General features: G+C 43.9%; 1 protein-coding gene across 1 annotated transcript in view; it reads right to left on the reverse strand.

Annotated features, from left to right (window-relative positions):
• Positions 1-24,321, reverse strand: part of pde11a (phosphodiesterase 11a) — a 390,201-nt gene that overhangs the window by 99,474 nt on the left and 266,406 nt on the right. The window contains exons 11-12 of the mRNA XM_041200136.1: positions 2,352-2,498; positions 679-786 (exon numbers count right to left, since the gene is read on the reverse strand). Of these exons, the coding sequence (XP_041056070.1) occupies positions 679-786; positions 2,352-2,498 (255 nt within the window). The remainder of the gene's footprint in view (positions 1-678; positions 787-2,351; positions 2,499-24,321) is intronic.

The raw sequence follows: 24,321 nt of genomic DNA on the forward strand, positions 1-24,321 counted from the left end.
GCAAGCATCTTCTGGATTTTCATGTTTAACTGCATATGTACAGACTCCAGAAGTTGCTGTCAATTTCAGAGTAGTAATTCTGACAATTTCACTGTCATTATTGCCACAAAATCCAGACGCATGTTGCCGAATTTCTCCATGTCTTATGCCATATGACTGGGAAGTTTATTCCTGGCACATGACTATAAACAATGTCCTTTAATTTATAATATAGACTAAAGATCCAATCTAGTGTACACCCGTTAGGGTAGTTTGTTCAATGGTGGCTACAAAATTCTGTAAAAATTTTGGCTATCTGCTTGAACAAAAGTATCTCCATTGCTTTTTTTTATTCATTGTCCTTCTAAAACCATAATTTCCTACAAAATTTTTTAACAATCTACATACTGTTGGCTGTTATTGACATGATAATGAGGACACACATTCATTTATCTATCCAAGCTCAACTGTATTATAGCTTTGAGGTATTGAAATTGCATTCAAAGTTCTAGATGTTCCGGTATTAAATTTATACCATTGCAAGTAGATTAAATTTAATTAGATTAACAAGATAAAATGAAATCCAAAAAATAATTTGGATAAATATATTGGATGAATTCAATACAAATTTTCAATAAACCTAAATAATTTATTTTGATACTTTGCATCATATATTACTGTACTACTTAAAATACTCACTGTCAACATTGCAAACATGCACTGAGACACATTAAATGCATGCCGCCAGTTGTGGTAAAGAACCATCCTGTAGTTCTTCCGGACAGTCAGCAACCATCTGCACAAAGTCTGTAAGACATAGGTTGTAAATCCAGTGTATCGAATAACAATTTGTACTTATATAGCAGCTTTAATGTAATAAAATGTTCAATGCTCTTCACAGAGGAGAAGTGGATTATAGGCAATCATGGCAGGATTTGGAAAGATGACAATGTATGGTCAAAAAGCTAGGCATTGAGGAGGGTTCTAAAGACATGAACAAGCAGAAAGACAAAGAGGTTCAGAAAGAGAGGATGAATTTCAGAGAGTAGGACTGAGATGACTGAGGTTTACGTAACCAATAAAGAAGCAATGGGTCTGGATAGGTGAAAGGATAAGAAGGCATAGACTGTGACATCTGGCCAAGGGAGGAGGTTATGCTGGTTGTGAGGGGCTGTTTGATGGCTTTGACATATGTATGAGCTTTTGGCTGACTTTAAAGTCACTAATAGATTCTGTACCACAGGGTTTGTTTGTACACTGTCCTGGGGAATGAGAGTTTGAAGGCTTGGCGACCTTCCAAAGTACTAATGGATTCAGCACTGCAGGGTTTGTTGGCACAGATGTCCTGGGGAATGTGAGCTTGATGGATTTTTACAAATTTCTGAAGCTTCTGAAAGTGCCCATTCAAGTGAATTCTTTTTTTAGATTTATTGGCTTTTCAACAGCTTCCAAAAATAAGGGGGGTTGTGAGTTCTGATCATAAAGTGGATACTGGGTGAATGGGTTGGTAGGGTGGAGGAGATTTGAAGGAGATGGAGGGGTAAAGAGGGTTGAAGGGGTGTTTGAAGGGGAGGTTGAACGGGTTGGGGGTGTGGGGTGTTGGGTGTGAAGGGGGTAGGGGTATTAAGGGGTGAGGGGAGCTTTGCATTGATCTGAAGAACTAGGTCAATGTTTCTATGAATGGAGGCAGACTTTTATCTGGCTGCCTTGCCATCAGCCCGCTTCTGTCTCCACTGCAGCAGGCCTGACTGCAGGCCGTCCTACCCTCCAGCATAAGAAAGTTCTGCCTGTGGGTACTGCCAGAATGGATCACTACATCTGGAAAGTTCCTGACTTCTGATTTCCACCTCCATAATGAAAATCCGGCCCCACTGCTCATTCTTTCAGCTCCAGAAAATATTTACGCAATTCACTCAACCTCTCATCATAGTTCACAGTAACAGCACACTGTTGGTGATTTTATGCCCCTCATTTTGGGTGCCAACAACACATTAAACAATCATGGAGAGGTATGTTAGATCAGTGATGATACCTGGATGAAACAGAGGGGTCAAGGCTGTGTGAGGTTTGGAAGATGGTAATGTCAGCCAAAGGTATCGGGAGTGAGGAGAAAGGCCTAAATGGGATCTGCTAATGATGGCCACTCCAGCACCAATTCAATTTTGATGGTGGGATATAAACAGCCAGGTGAAGGGACCTCAACGAGAGAGGAAGGAGTTAATGTTCATAAGTCAGTTTCTGTCTGGCCGAAATGTCAATAAACTCATCCAGGATCAGGTCTTAGACATTTTACATTAGTATGAGAAGCAAATATCTTGAATAAAATACAGAAATTTCATTTTATAAATTATACTTGTACTTGGATGAATTACCTCATAATCAATTTTGAATTTCTGCAACATTCCAAGCTCCATAAACATTCTGAGGGCTGCAGTGATCATAGCATCCTTGTCAAGAGAGAAGTCATTGAAATGGAATTCATCAATACTGAGTTCAGTAGCAAGTGGGATGTTTGCTGCCTGCAAATGGAAATAATTCTCAGGCTTTAAATAATTCAAAACTGAGGTTTCATTGTAACTTTTCACTGGCTCTTCACAGCAAATAATACATTGAAACAGAGAAAGAGTGCTTCTTTGAAAACTCCCTAAAAGTGAAAGATCCAACCTTTAGACTATGACTGCAACTTGGGGAGATATTTTAAAAGCAGCCAACAGTGATGGTGGTGTATCAAATTACAAGTCACAGACCTTTTCAAAGAAATTATGCTTTAGGGTTCACCTAATTGTCTGTTAAGTGAAATCTAAGCCCATTTCATGTTTTGCTTGGTAGTATAGAACTTGAGTATTGCTGAAAAGAGACATGTTGCCTAACCTTTTCATCGTGCACTCATCAGGACAAATGCAAGAAAGCCAAATTTCAAATGATCACAATAATTTATACTACAGGAGAAAAGGGTGTGATTGGTTGACAAGTAGACACTGATTGGCTGAGGCATTGCCATGGAGAAAGCAACGGGAAACTATAGGCTCCCCAAGCTCCTGGGTAATTCAATAAAGATGCAAAGTTTGAACATATTCTTTTTGTGTGTTGAGAACGGTCTTTGTGAATGAACGTATGTTTTTCTAGCAAGTGAAAATGAGCCATGTTTCAAGCTTGACTGATTATCTTATTGGTTGTTGTGTCACTATTAGCACACTCGGATTGTTCAGAAAGTGTTAACTGATGTTTTGTTATGGATTTTATTAAGCACGGACTGCCTATTATGAGCAACCAAAAGAACTTTTGTTAGAAGTGACATACATTCATATGCAAGGACCTGTGCTCAGCAAACAAAATGAATGTATTCCAGCCTTGAGGCTATTTTGAATTACTCAGGATCTTGGGGAGACTATAGTTCCCCGTTGCTTTCTCCATGGTAACACCTCGGCCAACCAATCAGTGCCCTTTTCTCCTATTGTTGTGATTGTTTGGAATTTGTCATTCTTGCATTTTTCTTGAAAGCGCAAGAGGAAAAGCTTCGACAACATGTCTGCCATGTCAGCAATATCTGATATTTGCAGTACCCCAGTCCTTTTCCATGACTGTTAAAGCATTAATGCTTTTCAGGATTTAGACTTTTTTTACGGAAAAATAATCTATTTTTTTCCTAATATTGAATATGTGCCTCTCTTAAGCATTGCCAATGGGTAGCTCTTGTTTTTGAAACACATTTCAGAATGAAAACACTTTTTTTCATAAATCTTAAAAATTATTTGTCAGTTGTGTACATTGAGTCCATTGTCCATATACAACTATCTAAACATGAAGTTGCATTACAAGAGAAGCACCAATATATTTCATTTATCTTAAGAAGGTTGAAGACAACACTTTAATTTACTTTATTTTGTAAAAGAATTATGTGTATGCAATGCCAGAGATTGCTTTTTGTGCTAAAAGAGATTATTTCAACTAGATATTCAGTTTAAATCATCACCATTTTGCACATTTGCTTCCACTGCTAGCTCTTAAGTTCCTCTTCACTATCACTCACAGGTTTGAATTTTCTTGTGGGCAATAGCAAATAAGCTGCCCATTTTACACTCCGCCCAATTTCTATTCAATGAAAAAATGAATAGGGTAGAGTGTAAAACAGGATGCCAATTCATTATTGTTTGCTTTGCAACAACGACTTGCATCTACATTAATGCCTTGAATTTAGTACCATGTGCATCGTTAACTGTATATTAATTTGTGTAATTGTATGCAGATAGAGGGTATTAAATGCGGATTGACTTGAGCCTCCTATAAATAAATAAAGACGTTGGGCGGAATCATGCCCACTGGCATCAGGCGTGTTTGGTGGCGTGAGCAGATAATATGGTGAGAAGACCCCAAAAATCAGTATCACGACGCCGTAAAACCAGTTTGCGATCACCTGCTCTGCCTGCTGATGGTGGGCTGCATTTCCCACCATCTGATGTCAGGAACCTTATTGTAATACATCTGCATAAGCCCAGCATGCTGGAATTGTCTTCCCTGCTGGATCAGCTGAATCACACCAACGTGTTTCACAGCAGCATATAAAAAGTGTGCACTTGGCGGGCTACACTTTGAGGGGTACTCGGTGGTGAGTGCACAGTAATGTTGCAGACAAAACCCGTTGGACTTCAACATTGAGGCGTGTTTGAGGGTGCAAGGGCTGCCCTGCGGTTGAGGCGCATTGGGATTGGGGGGGAAGGAAGTGGGGAGGAAGGACTGCCCTGCAGTTGAGGGTAGTACATAAACACAAGCGGGGTAGAGGGGAGGGAAGTGGCCACGCATTAGGGACACCTTGTATAAAGTGACCATCCCTCTGCAGCTGAGATAGTTCAGACGCAGCCACATTGATATGATTGGAGTTGGGCCTCTAGCTTTTCCGCCCGCTCAAGCAATGCAGAGGCATCAGAGTGACACCAAGTTCTCCAGAGCTTTTCACCCCTCAGGCACAGACTGCAAAGTAATGAATATTTTAGTGGACTGCAGAACAGTTGGACAACTGGGCAGGTTGTACAATCTCCTTGCTAAAGCTGGCCATGGAGCAGTCACTGGTGCTTGCGCTTACAGCCCCTTGCAACGTCATTATCCCGTTTTGGACCAGTTTCCCCCATGGTTCAAGCTAACAGTGCAGCCTTGCAGTGCGGGTTAGGAGAATGCCTGTGCCTGAGCTGAGAGCACAGCATGCAGTCCAGTGGGCAAAGCTGCTAATTGGTTGGGTGGAGTGATGTTTCGGGCTGCCATGCAGCGCACTAATCTCTGGCCATCCAAGTGCTGGCTAACACTCTCCGGGATGCGTTAAGGGGCTTCAGACTTAACCAAGAGAGGTTCTTAGTACACCCATGCTAACCCACACATCTCTCTCCTTCATCCTGCAGTAGGAATACATCAGGAGCATGAAGCCTGGTATCCTAGCTGTATCTCTCATGGCTTACAGAGAGCGAAGGCGATTGAGAAGAGAGCGACAGAGGCACCTGGTTGCACAGAAGGAGGGGCACCCCTCTGGAAGAAGGGGCAGCTGGGGCTACCACACACATTGCCTTTCATTCCTGCAGATGACTGAGAACCAGTGTCACCAAAGACTACACATGTCTGGGGAACTGGTTGGTCACATCTACCAGCTACTGCAGGATTTGGCACCCTGGGACATGGAGGGGATCCACTGCCAATGGCCATGAAAGTGACTGCAGCGCTCAATTTCTACACCAGTGGCTCCTTCCAGGGCTCCACAAGTGACCTTTATGGGATATCACAAGCTTCCATCCACAAATGCATCCATGAGATCACGGATGCCACCCTCGCGAGGGCAACAATTTTGTGCATTTCGCCTGGGACCAGGACGGCCAGGGTGCAAGACCGATTGGATTTGCCCAGATCTCAGGTGTGTTCAGATCTCCGTCGCAATACGTGAACTATGTCAACCGCAAGGGATTCCATTCGCTGAATGTGCAGCTGGGATGCAACCACCGCAAGTGCATCCTGCAGGTCCACATGGTTTCCAAGGAGTGTGTGAATCCTACATTCTCAGTTGGTCACAGATCCCTGAAGTCTTCCAGGGTCCACAGAAGCTGCTGGGGTGGCTCTTCGAGGACAAGGGCTAACTGCAGAGGCAGTGGCTGATGACACCCATGCGACGGCCTCAGACTGCAGCAGGCTTATGCTACAACTTGCAACACGGTAGAGCAGACCATCGGATGCTGAAAATGAGTTTCCGATGTCCAGACCGGTCTGGTGGAGCCTTGCGATATAGTCCATAAAGGGTGTCGCACATCGTCGTTGTCTGCAGTGCCGTTTACAACCTGACACTGCAATGGAGAGAGGAGCTGGCTGAGGAGGAAATGAAGGAGCTGGAGGTCTCCTCCAATGAGAAGGACCCTGACCGGGATGAGGTCCTCACACTGGCCAGACGAAGCAGGCATGCTTGGGAGGCCCTCATGGCAGCTAGATTTGTGAAGGATAATGACAACATGCAGTGAGGAGACACATAGATCCTCACATTGCATCTATGAAGTTTTGACTCCAGTCTGGCTTATGGCAGCGCACATACCCTCTCTGATAATGCTCCTGTCATGGAGACACAGTGGAGGTCCTAATAGTTGCTCAATTGCAGGAGGATGATGACGACATACAGTGAGGATGCTCCATAGATCTTCACATAGCCTCTGAGAATGTCTGACTCCTGCCTGGCAGAGGGCAGCTCATTTGTGCTCTGTGATCAGGGTCATATCATAGAGACACAACCATGAAACTTTAAAAGCATCTGGTTCTTTGTCTGCCTTCATCACCTGACCCTGTTAGGAGCACAGCGTCACTGTTCACAGATGCTGAAGAGCTGGGGGGCCAGCCCCACCTTAAAGGTGCTGAGAGTACTCGGAGAAAATGATGGAAATCTGTGACGCCTGCCCACAACGTTCCGGCAACAATGACAAGCACCATCAAGGGGCAGGCATCAGTAATGTTTCCAGGGAGTGTGAGGCTAAACCATCAGTTTGCTCTAAAGGCTGCACAAAGCACAGGGAAGAGGCTCTGGACTGAGACACCTGCCTTTATCTTGTGCAGTAAGGTTTCACATCTGAGTGACAGCAACACTGCTCATCAGAACAAGGAGCCATAGGCAGGGAGACATTCTTGGGAGTTTATTGACAATAGTGAACAATATGTACGTGATTAACACCTGTGCCCAGGCTGTGCAACTACTTTTTTGCTTGGCCTAAATAGCCAAGTGGTTATGGTACTGGGCTTGTAACCCCAAGATCAAGAGTTCAAATCTCACAATGGCAAACTATGAAACAATGTAACTTCATCTGAATAGGAACAGATGGAAACGTGTTTGTACTCGAAAGAGTTACATCTTCTTAACTTTCCTAACCCCGCCACTACGACTTGGTGCTCCCTGGATATCCACAGTGGAAGTGGAGGCAGCCTCCTGACTGCTACGCCCTGCCTGTGATGACCTTGGCGTGCATCCTCTGGAGGGCCGAGACCTGTAAGGCCCCGACCTGTTTTCAGGGTCCTGCTGTGTGGCCTGTGAAGCTGGAGCTGCTGAGGTGACAGGAAGAGGGGAGTCGGATGGGCTGGACATTCCTGGGGTCACGTGGATGGATGGCTTGCGGGGTACACCTGTTGACCCTCCTCCCTATAGGTGTCCAAGGACCCCTAGCTGACTCTTTGAGGAGAAGGGGAAGCTGGAGTGAAATCGAGCTGCCCAGCACCCCTCTCATGTACACACTGTTTGAGGCTGACTAAGGCATCAGCGATGGAGTTCAGCCTGCGCAACAGTGCAGGAATAACGTCCTGGACCAAGGTCTCCATGGCAGCCGCCATTCTACCAGTGTTGACCTCGGTACATTGGCATGCTGCACTATCACCTCAGAATGAAGGTGGTTGCATTCCTCCATCGTGCCTTGCAATCTGAGGAGTGCAGAGGACATCCCTTCCTGATGTTCCCAAGCTTGCCTTTGCAGCTACAGCAACTGTGACATGACCGAGTCCCAGAAGCTCATCATCTGACTCGGACTCAGAAAATCTCTGGCCTCATGGACAGTCCTCTGAGTGCCGGACAGCTGGGAAGTCCCTGCCTCCACCTGCTGCGGATTAGACAGTGCGATGTGCTCACCAGATTGTGATCCCGAGGCTACGCTAAAGCTTGGTCTCACCGAGGTGTGTGTCTCTGTGTTGGTGTGGGGTGTGGGTGAGCGTTGTGACGGGACTTCAAGGAGGGTGCCTCCAGATTCCGCTTCAGAGGTTTATCACGTGCAATTCTGGTCGCCACATTACCAGAAGGATATGGAGGCGTTGGAGAGGGTGCAGCGGAGGTTTACCAGGATGCTGCCTGGCCTGGAGGTTATTAGCTATGAGGAGAGGTTGGAGAAACTTGAATTGTTCTCACTAGAGTGACGGAGATTGAAGGAAGACTTGATAGAAGTTTACAAAATTATGAGTAGCATGGACAGAGTAGATAGTCAGAAGTTTTTTCCCAGGGTGGAAGAGTCAATTACTAGGGGACATAGATTTAAGGTGAGAGGAGAGAACTTTAGAGGAGATGTGCGGGGCAAGTTTTTTTACACAGAGGGTAGTGAGAGTCTGGAATTCACTGCCAGAGGAGATGGTGGAAACAGGTACAATAGGGGAGTTTAAGAGGCAGTTTGACAAATACATGAATAGGTGTTGGGAATAGAGGGTTAAGGGCCCCGGAAGTACAAATTGTTTTAGTTTGACAGGCAATATGATCGGCGCAGGCTTGGAGGGCTGAAGGGCCTGTTCCTGTGCTGCACTTTTCTTTGTTCTTTGTTCTTTGGAGTTTGATTGGAGGCCCTGGGTTGTAGACTCCGTTGGCTGTTTCCCAGATGTGCCTGCGGAAGCAAGGAGAGATAATTAATGCATGGCAGTGGCCTGTGAAACAGGACACATACGGCATAGTTGTCTGATGGATGTTGTACTGCTGGTAGAACACCGCCAATCTCATCATCAGCACAGGACTGGTTCAGATCCTCACTGGCTAGTTGGATGGCTCTGTTTTCAAAGTCTGTGAGGACCTTGATTTCAGGCATTCCTCCACCAGTCTGCGACCTCTCTTTCTTGTTGCGTGCCAGCTTGTACTGCATGAATAGGGATGGAGAGAGATGATCAGCGAATGGTGAGTAGTCCCATGGATGGGATGAGGACAATGAAGGTGTGTGTGAGAGAGTGAATGGTGATGTCCCTTGAACTGGCAGTGAGTGAGGGCCCTGTGGATGTGTGATTGGCTTGTTAGTGTGAGAGTTGAGAGTGATGAGAGGAGTGAATTACCCTGGCGGAACAGAGGAGATCATTCATCCTCTTGTGGCACTGAGTGGCTGTCCTCTTTTGAAGGACGTTGGCGCTGACCACGGCTGCCACCATCTCCCAAGTCAGATTAGTGAGGTAGCTGCCCATCCTGCGGCCAGAGCGGGGATAGAGGTCATCACGGCAGGCCTCCACTGTGTCCAAAAGATGCTCGAGGGAAGCATCATTGAACCTGTGGGCTGCAGTCTTTTTGCCTTTCAGGGCCATGCCTACTTTGCAGTAGTCCTGGGCTGGAAGCACTGAGATGTGTGCATGTAGCTGGACTTTGAATATGATGTCAGGCATGCTGAAGCGGTGAGGTGATGGCATGGCGGGCAAATGAGAGCCTGCCCACCACGGAAACAGCGCGTTTCCTGGGAAAGTATAATCAATGCGACAGGTTTGGAATGATACAGCATGAAAAGCTGCCATTGTGGCCAGTGGGTAAAACACCGTTTTACCTGCCCGCTACTCCACTCAGTGCAAATCTGGGACGATTCCGCTCTATAATTGTGGCTGCTGGGTTGGGAGGTGTATGCTTCTAATTCTGTAAATAAATATGAAAGTGTGAAAAGATTAGGTCTAGTTATATGCTTTAACAAATGAGTTTCTGAAAAATAACATGCACTACCGACCAAGATGAATTTCAACCCTGACATGTTTTTTGTCTCACTAAGCTAAAAACTCTGAAGAAGTGTCATATGGACTTGAAACATTAACTCCGTTTCTCTCTCTACAGATACTGTCAGACCTGCTGAGTTTTTCCAGCATCTTCTGTTTTTGTTTTATGCTTTTTGTCTCTATTGGTGCTGCTCATTGTTCATCACCCTGTCTTCATCCAAGAACACCTGCATTATAAAAAAAAGTATTTATATAACGCCTGTGATGGTTAGATGTCCCAAGCGCTCTACAGCTAAGAAGGTAGTTTTGAAGTGTAATCATTGTTGTAATTTAGGAAATACAGCAGCCAGTTTGCACATGGCAAACTCCCACAAACAGTAATGTGATAATGACAAGATAATCTGATTTTGTGATGTTGAATGAGATATAAATATTGGCCAGGACTCCAGGGATAATTCCCCTGCTCTTCTTCAAATAGTACCACGGGATCTTTACATTCACTTAAGAGGGCAGATGGGGCCTTAGTTTAATATCTCATCTGACACTCCAGGACTGCCTCAGTGCAGTACTGCACTGGAGTGTGAGCCATGATATTTATGTTCACATCCAAAATGGGATGTAAAACTACAACCTTGTGACTTGGAGGCAAGAGTGCTACCAACTGAGTCACGACTGACATGATAGTATTTGCAATGTTATCATTAATAGTGCTCTGTAATTGACTAACAGATGGCACGATTTAAATAGTGCCAGATAAACATTTTTTCTGTGATACTTTGTCTAATAAACTAATCTCACCTAAATTAATTGGGTGGCCTAAAATACTTGAATTTAACTTGCAGTATAACTGCTCAAATGTTTGAGGTTCAAGGATTTTTTATAACCCCTCTGTATACTTATGTCACCTGTGTCTGAAACCCAATTCTTGGCAGCAGTCAGAAATTATTCACCCTTTGCCAGTCTTTCTATGCCACCTTTGTTCTAACCAGGTCATCAGGTTATGAGTTGGCAACATGTAGTGCATTGCTTGCAGTGCGCAAGACATGCAGATAAAGAGCCGCATCTGGAAATGTGCTACCCTTCATGAATATAGTGGATATATGGATATATATCAGCATATGACCAAGGTTGCATGACAACTTTAAGGCAATCAGCATTAATATATGTAAGATTCTCAGTGGTAGCCGGTATTGTTGTATAACCTATGCTAACATGATTTGTAGCATGCTGTATTATACTTTTACAATGCAGTCATTAATCATCTATATGAAACCAACTAGTAATAGAACATGCTTCCTCCACAGTTTAATAGTTGGCAGTTGCCCACTTCATTGAGATATAAACGAAACTCCTTCATTCCGATAGTATAGTAGTGTAATGCAATAGACCAAATTCTCAAGGTTCAAAAAATAATTCAGACTCCAGTGTGATGTTAACCAGCACTACTTCAGACTCACTGAAAGGACTGGAGCAGTATATTAGGCAGTTTTATGAGGTGCTATATGGATTCCATAAGACATAAGGGCAGAAATTAGGCCACTCGGCCCATCGAGTCTGCTCCGCCATTCAATCATGGCTGATAAGTTTCTCAACCCCATTCTCCCGCCTTCTCCCCGTAACCTTTGATCCCCTTACCAATCAAGAACCTATCTATCTCGGTCTTAAATACACTCAATGACCTGGCCTCCACAGCCTTCTGTGGCAATTAATTCCAAAGATTCACCTCTCTCTGGCTAAAGAAGTTTCTCCTCATCTCTGTTCTAAAAGGTCTTCCCTTTACTCTGAGGCTGTGCCCTCGGTCCTAGTCTCTCCTACTAATGGAAACATCTTCCCCACGTCCACTCTATCCAGGCCTTTCAGTATCCTATAAGTTTCAATCAGATCCCCCCTCATCCTTCTAAACTCCATCGAGTATAGACCCAGGGTCCTCAAACGTTCCTCATATGTTAAGCCTTTCTTTCCTGGGATCATTCTTGTGAACCTCCTCTGGACTCTCTCCAGGGCCTGCACATCCTTCCTGAGATACGGGGCCCAAAATTGCTCACAATATTCTAAATGTGGTCTGACCAGAGCCTTATAAAGCCTCAGCAGCACATCCCTGCTTTTATATTCTAGTCCTCTCAAAATAAATGCCAACATTGTATTTGCCTTCCTAACTACCGACTCAACCTGCAAATTAACCTTAAATGAATCCTGGACTAGGACTCCCAAGTCCCTTTGCACTCCAGATTTCTGAATTCTCTACCCATTTAGAAAATAGTCTATGCCTCTATTCTTCCTGCCAAAGTGCATGACCTCAAACTTCCCCATGTTGTATTCCATCTGCCACTTCTTTGCCCATTCTCCTAACCTGTCCAAATCCTTCTGCAGCCTCCCCGCCTCCTCAATACTACCTGTCCCTCCACCTATCTTTGTATCATCTGCAAACTTAGCCAGGATGCCCTCAGTTTCTTCATCTAGATCATTAATGTATAAGGTGAAAAGTTGTGGTCCCAACACTGACCCCTGCGGAACTCCACTAGTCACCGGCCACCATCCTGAGAAGGACCCCCTTATCCCCACTCTCTGCCTCCTGCCAGACAGCCAATCTTCTATCCATGCTAGTACCTTGCCTCTAACACCATGGGCTCTTATCTTACTGAGCAGCCTCCTGTGTGGCACCTTGTCAAAGGCCTTCTGGAAGTCCAAGTAGATAACATCCATTGGCTCTCCTTTGTCTAACCTACTTGTTACCTCCTCAAAGAATTCTAACAGATTTGTCAGGCGTGACCTCCCCTTGATGAAACCATGCTGACTTTGCCCAATTTTACCATACACTTCCAAGTATTCTGAAATCTCATCCTCATTCATATTCTTCTGAGAGAAAGGCAAAGGAAATAAAAATTAAAGTGAAACAGAAAAAGGAGGCTTATGACAAATGTCAGAGCAAGATTGAGTTAGTAACCAGGAAGATTATGAAAAATACAAGAGGGAATTGAAAAAAAATAATACAGGAAGCAAGGAGAGGTTATGACAAAAGGTCAGCAGGCAAAATTGAATTGAACATTAAAACAATTCACAAACCTATAAAGTATGAGAGTTTAACTCAGAAAAATGCTGAACCTATTAAAACCCAAGCAGAAATCCTCATGCACAGGCAGAGGGCATGAGTAAAACATTAAATGAGCACTTTGCATCCATCTTCACAAAAGGAGCAGCGGATGTGAAGGTTACACGAAAAGAGGAGAGGAAGTTGTGGAAGAAGTACTAAAAAGATTAGTACTACTGAAAGCTGGTAAATCACCTGGTCCAGATGAAATGCATCCTAGGTTGCAGAAAGAAACAAAAGTAGAAATAGGCATTGGTCACAACCTTTCAATCCTCATTGTATGTAGAATTTCGCTGGAGGACTGAAGAGTTGCTAAGGTTATACCACTATTCAATAAAGGAGAGAAGAGACAAACCAGTAAGCTACAGGCTAGATAGCCTAACTATGGTGGTGAGGAAGTTACTGAAAACCATTACCAAGGACAAAATAAACTTTCATTTGGAAAGGCATAGTTTATTAATCAAGGAACATCAGCATGGATTTTCTAAAGGCAAATTGTGTCTATATTACTTGAGTTCTTTGAGGTATCAGATTAATCAAAGTAATGCTCTAGATGTTCTATATATGAACTTTCAGAAGCCATTCAACAAAGTGCTAGATGGGAGACTAAGAAAATGAAAGCCCATGGACTTAAAGAGAAAGTGGTGGTAAGGATATAAAATTGACTTAGTGACAAGAAGCAAAGGATTGTTGGTGGATAGTTGTCCTACAGACAGGAATATTGGTTACAGTGCGGTCTCCCAAGGGTCATTTTTAGTCCTTTGCTCCTTGTGATTTTCATGAATGACCTAGACTCCGACATAAGGAGCAGCATTATAAAGTTTACAGATGATTTGAAATTTGATAAAGTAGTATTTAGTGATAAGGACACTTATAGGCTTCAGAATGACATAGGCAGGATGGTGAAATGGAAAGAAGCAAGATTAATGGAGTCAGTTTGGGGCTGTGAAGAGTTACACTTTGGGGAAATAGTATATTTTATGTGGCATGATTTTGAAAAGTGTAGGTGAGCAGAAAGACCTCAGTGTTAATATACACAAATCCTTAAAAGTGGCAGGGTAAGTTGAAAAGGTAGTTAGAAAAGCACAGGTGTTACTTGGGTTTATAAATCAAGGAATAGAATATAAACACAAAGCGATTTTGCTAAAACTTCTATAAATCACTGGTCAGGGATGAGAGGTTTTGATAGATAAGGTGGAGAAAAATTATTCCTTCTCACAATTGGGTCAATAACCAGAGCTCAAAGATTCAAAATCATTAGCAAGAGATCCAGAGGGGAGATTAGGCAAAATGTTTTCAGACTGTTATTGGAATCTGAAACACTACACCTGTAAAGGTGGAAGCTGATTCCATAAATAATTTTAAAAGGCAGATACTTAAGGATGAGGAACTTACAGGGTTACAGATAAAAAGCAGGGATGTGGGACAATGAGCACGACTGCTTGTTAAAAGAACCAGCACAGGAATGATGGACTGAAAGGTCCCCTTCTATGTCATAAGTTTCTATGATTCTATGAAAGAACTACCTTGCCACCCCCACTTAAAAATTGAAGAAGTTTGGAAATAGTTTTAATTGTTCTTGGCATGGCCAGCTCACCAGCCCTGGGTAAAAAGAGTAAAAAAATTCTGCGATTTTTCATAATTAAGAATAGAAAAGTAGTCTGTTCTTCCACACAAGGAGAAAACTTTGACTTGTTTCAAGACACAAATATATTTGTTTTAATCATGAATCTATTCACAATAAAAAACTGTTGCAAGAAACTAGTTTCAGTCCTTCAAGACCCCAGAATGAAATGTGTAAAATTCTACAATCGTGTGAATCTCTTTGGAATTTGCTGAGGGTCATTATTTGAAGATACTCAAATAAAGAAGAAGATAAACCAGATCATTGCAGTGGAATTTCCATAGGCGATTTGAGGAATGGGTTTGTTGGATATGCTCCCCTGACCTTTCAATGACGAAGAGACTAGAGTTGCATGAAATCTTTATTTGTCAGATAAGATTTTAGTTTAGGATTTGTCTGACTTTTATTGTAAAGACAATTGAGAGAGGAAAAACACTACAATTAATTCATATTATTCCAGGTCCATCAACTCATGCCTGTCCTGATCCATAAAAATGAGTTACCTTTAATAGTCTTTCAATGTCAAATATTGGTACAATTAAATATTTTACAATTAAATAGGAACTTGATCTTTTATAATATTGAATCAGTTAAATTTTGTACCTTTAAATATGTATACATTATTCACATAAATATTGAGTGTTTTATGGGACTCAGGGAATTTCTCACTGAAATAACCCAGCAACAAATGTTGTAGAGTTTAATTATTCTCAATACAAAAGTCTTAACTTTCAAATGCTGAGTATTTTTTTAAAGCTGGTAATTATTTGATCAGTCCATTGCCAGTCCTTTACTAACTTGTAGCTTGAGTGACACAAATGTTTACAATTTCACAACATAGAATAGAGATGTGTCTTGCTTTCATTGTTCCAACATCTCTTTAATAGAGGAATATTGATTCAGAGAGGGGTTCACGGTCTCTAAATTGCATAGTTATACAGAGTCTACAGCACAGCAACAGGCCATTCAGCCCAGTTAGCTATGCTGGCTAAAGCTGGAAATACTTAGCAGATCAGGCAGGCTCTGTGGAGACAGAAAAACATTTAATGGGCTGAATTTTCCCCCCATTTGGGGGCAAGTTGATGGGGGGTGCATACGGGTGCGCTTCTTTTTGGCGCCCTGATCAGAGGGGGGAGGCGTCATTTTATGTGGGCAGGCCAATTAGGGCCTGCCCAGCATGACATCCACACGGAAGTGTAATGCGCTTCCTGTGCAGGCGGGGCCAGGGGGGAATCCAAAAAATCGAGAGTGCGCTCTTCTGCGCATGCGCATGAAAGAGCGCACTCATCTCCCTGAGGCTAAATGCAGCCTCAGGGAGATTGGCTGTAAATGTAAAAAAGACAAAAATAGAAAAATAAAATTTCCCTAACATGTCCCCTCATGTGACAATGTCACATGAGTTGGGACATGTCCATAATTTTTACAAAAGCTTTATTAAAATTTTTTAAAGCCGGTGGATGAGGTTTCCTGTTTCTATTCCCTGCCGGGGCTCCTGGCCTGCCTGCTAACCTTAAGGTTGAACAGGCAGTTCCTTTAATTACTTAATTGACCCTGTCAATGGCCTCAATTGGCCATTGACAGGTCGGCGGGCGCGCAGCTGATTTTGCTGTGCTCCCGTCTTCCTGAAGATTTAAATCAGGTGCGGTGATGTCGGGAGTTCCCCATTTTATGCATCAGCGAGCGGGCCCCGCACCCACTCGCCGATTAGTAAAATGTTTCAGGTGGATGACCTTTTGTTAGAGATGTAAAAGTTTTTAAACAGGTACAGAGACAGGCAAAAGGTGAGGAGTAAGAACAAAATGATCGGGTGGAAGACAGGAGAGATTAAACGATAAAAGGCATAATGGTGTAAGGCAAACAAATGCATGGTGCAGGGAAGAAAAAGCCTAGAAGTGGAAATGGGAATAGCAAACTCATAATCATTCTGCTATTCCCATTTACACCTCCTTCAAACCCATTTTTTGTTTCTTCACTTGTCTCTTTACCATCTCCTTTTGAAAGTTGCATGATAAAGAAGCACCAAAATAACATGAAAAGTATACACAATCTCCTTGTAATGTGTCACCTTAAGTAGTAAAACTAAATATGAATTTTTAAAAAATGAGTCATTAGGCTTAATTCCTGCAGTTCAGTTCAGACATTCTAGCTGCCAAATGAAGCTCTGCCTCAATTACTGTATTGATTGAATCTTTAATACAACAACTGTGCAGCTTCTGGGTATCAAAAGCATTTGCATATAAATTATAACATGTTCAGCACAATGGACTGAAGAGCTTTCAGTTTCCCGAGTAGCAACACTACAGATGCTGAGAAGCCCCAGTGGTTACAAAAATTAGGCTGAAGGAAATAACATGGAGGAGCAAGAAAACATCAAGAATCTACTTGGTGAATGTCAAATTGCTTTGCAAATTAAGTTGAAGTGGAGACTTATAAAAAAAGGAAACTTTACTGGAATTCAGTCTGCCATATATTTAACAATATCATTTTGATAAATATAGGTCTGGCAAAAACTACAGAACCTCCCTCAGTGAAAACAAAGGTCAATGGTGAATGATTTCTATTGCTAAATTCTAGAACAGTCATACTATACTGCTGTAAACTATCCATGCAAATTAAATCCAATTGTAATTTATCCCGTTATGTTATTCTTCCTTAAATACGGTATGTGGAATCCAACAGATCCAAAATAGTATGAAGTGTTTTTATGTTGCCATAGGCCAATGACATTGATCCACCAGGTAGAACAGCACAGCAATCTTTTGTTCATATAAAATATATGCTCACATATTCATTTTGCACTAGTGTAATGGCTGTGCAAGGTCAGGCATGAATACTACAGAGAACTAATGAGCACTCAGTTGGAATGTCCAGACTTTAAAACAACCCACAACATCAAATACATACAGAACAAATGGTAGCAGCTACCCTTAACACTAAATGAGTTTATATGTCAACAGTATACACAGAATATGATAAAATATGATACCCTTGTTTGTCTCATACCATTAAACATATAAAAAAATAACACACAGGAGCCTCTCAAACTTTTAACCTAGTCTTGCTAAGGCAAGAATAAGCAGTCAGGATGACACATTCATCACCTCCTGAGGGAGTATTTGGTACATGAGTACTGGGACCGATGATATCTGATATATGCTGCACGTCAGGGGTTGTATTTTATTATCTCATTGGCTTGATTTAATCAAGAGTATTAAGACAGATGTTTCAGTGTTTCCTGGTTCTCAAATTTAGAGGTATGCTATTAGAGCTAAAGGATGTATATCAATATCCTCCACATAAGGACAAAAGGATATATGATTATATCCCATATAAATCCAGCAGTTGACTTTATCTCTCATTTGTAACAGTTTATGAAAAGCTTTTTTGCCTGTTGCACTTGTAGAATAATCTTCAAGTGAACAGATGACAACACCTAGTTTCAATAATTCCTACTGCTTTAAAATTCTCAGGAATTGAGATTTAAATTCAACAGTAAAATCTTTAAAAATGATTGGTTAGAGTACACAGTTTGGTCCATTAAGTCTTTCAGTTTCAGAATCTAAAAATAGTTCTGTGTACACATGGCCCACAATAAAAAGTAAAGGGTTATGCCTGATGCTGATAGGGCCATGTGTAAACAAACAATGGAGCATTAAAACTGTATATAGCAGGAAATTATTGGAGCAAAACACAAGCACCTACATTTCCTACAACACCCTTTATGTAAGAACATAGGAAATTGGAGCATGAGTGGGCCATTTGGCCACTTAACCCTGTTCCGCTATTCAATAAGATCATGTCTGATCTGACTGTGGCCTTAATTCCACTTTCTTGCTTGCCTCCCACCCCCCAACCCCCACCCAATAACCCTAGACTCCCTTGTGGATCAAAAACCTGTCAAGATCAGCTTTACATAAGACCCAGCCTCTGCTGCTCTCTGCAGTATAGAATTCCAAAGATTAATGGCCCTTTGAGAGAAGAAATTCCTCCTCATTTCTGTCTTAAATGGGAAACCTCATTTTTGAACTGCGTCCAGAAAGGGAAACATCCTCCTAGCATCTACCCTGTCAAGCCCCCTCAGAATCTTATATGTTTCAATAAGATCACCTCTACTTCTTCTAAACTACAATGAATATAGGCCCAACCTGCTCAACCATTCCTCATTAGACAACCCTTTCATCCTAGGAACAACCTAATTAACCTTCTCTGAACTTCCTTCAATGTGAGCATATCGCTCCTTAAATATGGAGATGAAAACCTTATGCAATACTCTAGGTGTGGTCTCAACAATGCCCTGTACAGTTATGGCAAGACTTCCCTACTTTTATACTCCATCCCCCTTGCAATAAAGGCTAACATTTTGTTTGCCTTAATCACTTGCTGTACCTGCATGTTTTGTGATTGATATTTGAGGACACAAATCCCTCTGTACGGCAGCATTCTGCAGCTCCTATCCATTTAAATAATATTCTGCTTTTTTATTCTTCCCTCCAAAGTGGACAACCTCACATTTTCCTACATTATACTTCATCTGCCAAATTTTTGTCTACTCACTTAACCTATCTATATCTCTTTGCAGACTCTTTGTGTCCTCCTCACAATTTACTTTCCTACCTATTTTTGTATTGTCAGAAAATGTGGCTACATTACTCGGTCCCTTCACCCAAGTCAGTAACATGGATTGTAAATAGTTGAGGTCCCAGCAATGATCCCTGTGACACCCTACTCATTACAGTTTGCCAACCTGAAAATGACTCATTTTTCCCAACTCTCTGTTTCCTGTCAGTTGGCTAATCCTCTAGCCATGCTAATATATTACCCCCAACAACATGAGATTTTATCTTATGCAATAGCCTTTTTATGTGGCACTTGATTGAATGCCTTTTGGAAATCCACATGTACACTATATCTACTGGTTCCCCTTTATCCATCCTGCTTTTTTCATCCTCAAAGAACTCTAATAAATTTATCAAACATGATATCTCTTTGCTATGAATATGAGCATGACTATTAGATTCAACTTTTAGTGGACTTTCCCATTTCAGCAACTTTAAAATTTAAAGCAAACATTTTGCACTTCTGATGCTGAACCCTGCACTGGTGCTGTTCGGTCTCTGTATCTTGCTTTTACCTATTTTTTTTTACTTTTGCAGTACACTTCCTTTAGGATCTGCTTGCACTCTCCCATGACTGCAACTTGTCATTCAACTAACTGCTAGGACTATTGAGAATTCATTGAAATGAGCTGATTTTGCATTATACAATGAAGCCAGCTTAGTGCTGCAAAGATGCATGCAGCACTCTGAATAAAGTAGTGGTTGTGTGAATGTATAAAGAAGGTCTGGTAATGACTAGCTGGTCCACCGAACTGATCCTATTTCAGCAACACAATGCCAAGATCCCATTATTGGCAGCACTGTCAATTATGTTCCCGCTCTACCCCACCCCTGACCTGCAATGCAGCTGTGAACATCTTCCTGGGGAAAACTAGAATTGCAAATGTTCCTTGAGTCTAATATTTGGAACCAATATTTGTGGTGTGAAATTTGGATTCATAGGGTGGAAGTGTCCCAGGTTTGCACTAAGTGCGATAGCGGGCGGGGAAAAGAATGTTTCACCCATCGGCCGCAATGGCAGCTTTTCATGCTGTATCGTGCCAATCCCGCCTCATTTATTATGCAGGGCCCACAAGAAACACGCCGTCTCACTGGCAAACGGCCTCCAAATTGCCCGCCACATTGTTACCTTGCCGCTTCCTCACAGAGGGCGCCATATTTAAACTGCAGCCACATGCACACATCACAAGGCTTGCAGTCCAGGACTGCTCCAGTGAAGACATAGCCCCAAAATCCAAGAAGAGTGCAGCTCCCCGATTCAGTGTCTCATCCCTGGTACACCTTCTGGATGCTGTGGAGGCCCGCCACCATGCCCTCTAACCCCGCTCTGGCTGCAAGAGGTTCATCAATCTCACCCGCTGGCTTGGGAGGTGGTTAGTGCTAATGCTGCACACAAGAGGTCAGCCATCCAGTGCAGAAAATGAATGCTACCAGGTAAGGCAACCACCTCATCACTAAAAACTCACGCACTCAAGACCATCACACATTCACTGGCATCTCTTTCACTGCCAGCTCAAGGGACATCACCGCTCACTTTCTCACACACACCCTCACATCTCCATCTGGTCTCATCTCCTCTGGAGACTGCCTCCTGAGCCTTCACCATCTTGAGGACACTTGCACAGATAATCATGTGCCCCCACACACACCCTGGGATATCCTCCTTCCCCAGTACTGCCCTCACCCTGCAGCCTCTTTCCTTGCCTGAGGCCACTTCTCCCCCTTTCCCAAGTAAGCCCTAGCCCTGCAGCTGTTCAACATCCACTCCCACCTTATGGCTGGTTTGGTAGGTAGAGACCTGCCTGTGAGCCATCCTAAAAGTCATGTGAAGCCTGGCGCTGGTGACTGTGAATGCTGCCTGAAGCAAGGTAGGCAAACAAACCTTGGAGTTCCGAGTGAAGTGCAGCTCGCCAGGCGTATGTTGCTTATGTACAGTTGTGAAACATGTCGGTGTGTAATCACACTGATGTGCTCAAATGATCCACTGTGGGGGAATGATTCCAGCAAGCAGGGCTTATAATGAGATGCAAAAATATTGAAATTAGGTTCCTGACGTGCTGCAGCGGGAAACACAGCCCACCATTGATGGGTGGAGCAGACGATCGCAAACTGGTTTCACGATGGTGTGAAACCAATTTTTGGCCTTCTCGCCATATTGTCCCTCCCCCACCCACCATGACGCTCAATGGGTGGAATTCAATGCCCATTCCCAAGGTGAGTTTGGAAGGGCGGGAGCACTTAATAGGGCTAGAGGGCGTGAGGTGGAGATATGTCAGCCTTCCTGCCTCTGCCCCTATTAAGACCGGGATGGGAAGGCCTGTGGATTGTCTTTCTGCCCCAATGCCAATTGAGGCCTTAAGCGGCCAATAATGCCCAATTAATTCCACCATCACTGGTATTCAACCAGCAGTGGGTGGGGCAAATCCTGTCATGTTTGTTTGCAGTTTGCGGGTAAGTCTCTTATTCAAAGGCACTCAGTGCTTGATCAAGCAACGCAGCATCAGGAAAGGAGCACCCACAGGGAGCCACCTGCCCCCTGCCCTTTATCCTGACACTCCTGCTGCCACTAGCCAGCAACTCCCTCCCCACAACCCCCACCTCACCTCACCTCACTTTACCTGTGGCCTGGGTCCCTCTCTGATCCTGGGACACTGGTGGGTGCATTTCCAGCAGTTACCACTGCTTGGTGGTGCTGCCTGCAATGGAGAGCAGCTGTTCTCTAATTGGCTGGCAGCTATCAGGGGGTGGGACTTCTGCCCCTGGGGACTTTGATCCCGCGGAAGGCCCACTGCTGGCCACTTAAGTGCCTGATGTGCCTTCCCCAAAGGAAGCAACAAGAGGCTATCGCCAGCTCTCCGGCAAGCCCCATAGCCTGGATTAAATTCCACCCAATGCTGCAGAAGCCGTAAGCTCTCTGAGTGGGGCGTGCAGTGCCTCCAGCCGCTTCCAGCATGGTCTGCATGGCATCCAATTCTGGGAAGGGGGCATACTGTGGATACTTCAGAAGCCTCATGACTGCCTGATTGTGGTATCAATCCTACTGGCTGATTTGATGCACTGTTTCCAAACTTGGATCATGCAGGTCCACTCAAGGTAATCACTTTTCGCACATCAAAGAACATTCATAAAACTGCAAGAGGGAGCCACTATTAGTGACAGGCATCCAACTTTCGGGTAAGGGGATTTACACTAACCTATCTTATTGCAAATTCTATGAATTTACTGTGAGTGTCCTTGGAGATTTCGTGGTGAGTTCCTGGATTTGGCAAGAAGTAAAGCTGCATCCTCACAGGAAGGACAGAGGATTTGGCGACCTGTCCACAATAAAGACTGCAACAAGCTTGGATGCTGCAGTTCCAGTGCTTCTGGGTCTGAAGAACAACAGGGAGATGGAGCAGAGGCTATGGACAGGGGAAGTTCTGCCCGATGCCCTCTGCCAAGTTGGGAGCCAAACTTCTCCATGTCCCTTGACAGTGACAGGAGGCTGTCTTGTAGGCCTCCCAAAGCATCCTCAGCATTTGGGTGTCCATACCCATCAGGGTTTTTCTATAAATCCTTGAAGTCCTTATTGGAGTCCCCTATGGTAGTACTCATTTGTGACCTCGTCCTCCAGGGGGCTAGCACGCTAACAATCCTGTCCTCCAGGCTTGGCTGCAACCCTTTGGTGTCTGGTGACTCATCACATGCAAATCCCAACTCTACACTAAGGTACCTGCAGTGTAAGTATTTGACTTGTTGGCTGTGAGTGTCAGGTCAAGTGATGGGGCCTCTTCATCAACACCTCTCTCTTCCTCCTGGGTGTGCAGTAGCTGGGAAGCTGGCAGTTCTTAGGTGTCTGAAAACAGAAAATCAGAAAGGGGAGATAGAAGGGATTTTGGGTTGGGGAATAAAGCAAGAGGTCCATAATCACACCTTCAGCAGCTTGCACACCATGCCGGGTAGCAGGATGAGGGTGAGATGGGAGTTGAGAAAGGGCATAAGACAGTCACATTCCATCATCCTCAATGTTCTCGGTGACATCAGATGCCATGGGCTCTGTTGCAGCTGGTCCCATGATGATGAGAATTATCTCCTTCGAAGGGCTCAGGCGGTGCAAGTGTTCATGTTCCTTCCCGGTTCTGCTCTGCTCCTAGCAGTTCCGGGTGACTTTGCCCTTGGAGAGATTGTATTGTACAGTGATTGTTTTGCACTGTGTTTGTATGATGTGTCTGCCGCAGCTGAAAAGCTGGAGGTCAGTGGAAGCAGTGAGAGCTGGGTGTGAGGCTGGCAGCATTTAAATGTGTGTGAGGGTGAGGTGAAGTATCTGAATGTTAGGCCTAAGTCCTGATTGCTGTTGGGTGGGTGAAGGGGGTACGGTGCATTAAAAAGGCCTTTGACAGAATATCGCACACCTACATGGTGGATGTGCTCTCCAAAATGGGGTTTGGGGAGGGAATTCGCAATTGGATCCAACTGCTCTACACTAACATCAGTAGCGTAGTCTCAATCAATGGGTGGGAATCAGATAGCTTTCCTATTAAATCTGGAGTCAGGCAGGGCTGCCCTCTCTCCCCTGTCCTTTTTGTGTGTTGCATAGAACCCTTTGCTGAGTCCATCAGGAAGGATCTGAGCATTAGAGGAGTGACGATCCCAGGCAGTGGAGGCACTCAGGTCAAAGCTTCCCTGTACATGGACGATGTCGCTGTCTTCCGCTTGGATCCGCTGAAGGTGCGCAGATTGATCCATGTCTGCGACCAGTTTGAACTGGCCTCGGGAGCCAAGGTAAATTGTGGGAAGAGCGAGGCCATGTTCTTTGGGAACTGGGCTGACCGATCTTTTGTCCCCTTCACCGTCAGGGCTGATGGCCTGAAGGTGCTGGGGATATGGTTCGGAGGGACCAGGTCATGTGTTAGAATCTGGAAGGAGCGAGCGTCTATGGTGAAAACTGGGCATGTGGGAGCGACGCTCCCTCTCCATTGCGGGTAAGAACCTGGTCATCAGGTGTGAGGCACTCTTGCTGTTGCTGTACGTGGCACAGGTCTGGCCCATTCCAGACTCTTGTGCGATGGCGATCACCTGAGCCATCTTTCGCTTTATCT

This window comes from Carcharodon carcharias, chromosome 12 (genome assembly GCF_017639515.1).
Source record: "Carcharodon carcharias isolate sCarCar2 chromosome 12, sCarCar2.pri, whole genome shotgun sequence".
Classification (NCBI taxonomy): Eukaryota; Metazoa; Chordata; class Chondrichthyes; order Lamniformes; family Lamnidae; genus Carcharodon; species Carcharodon carcharias.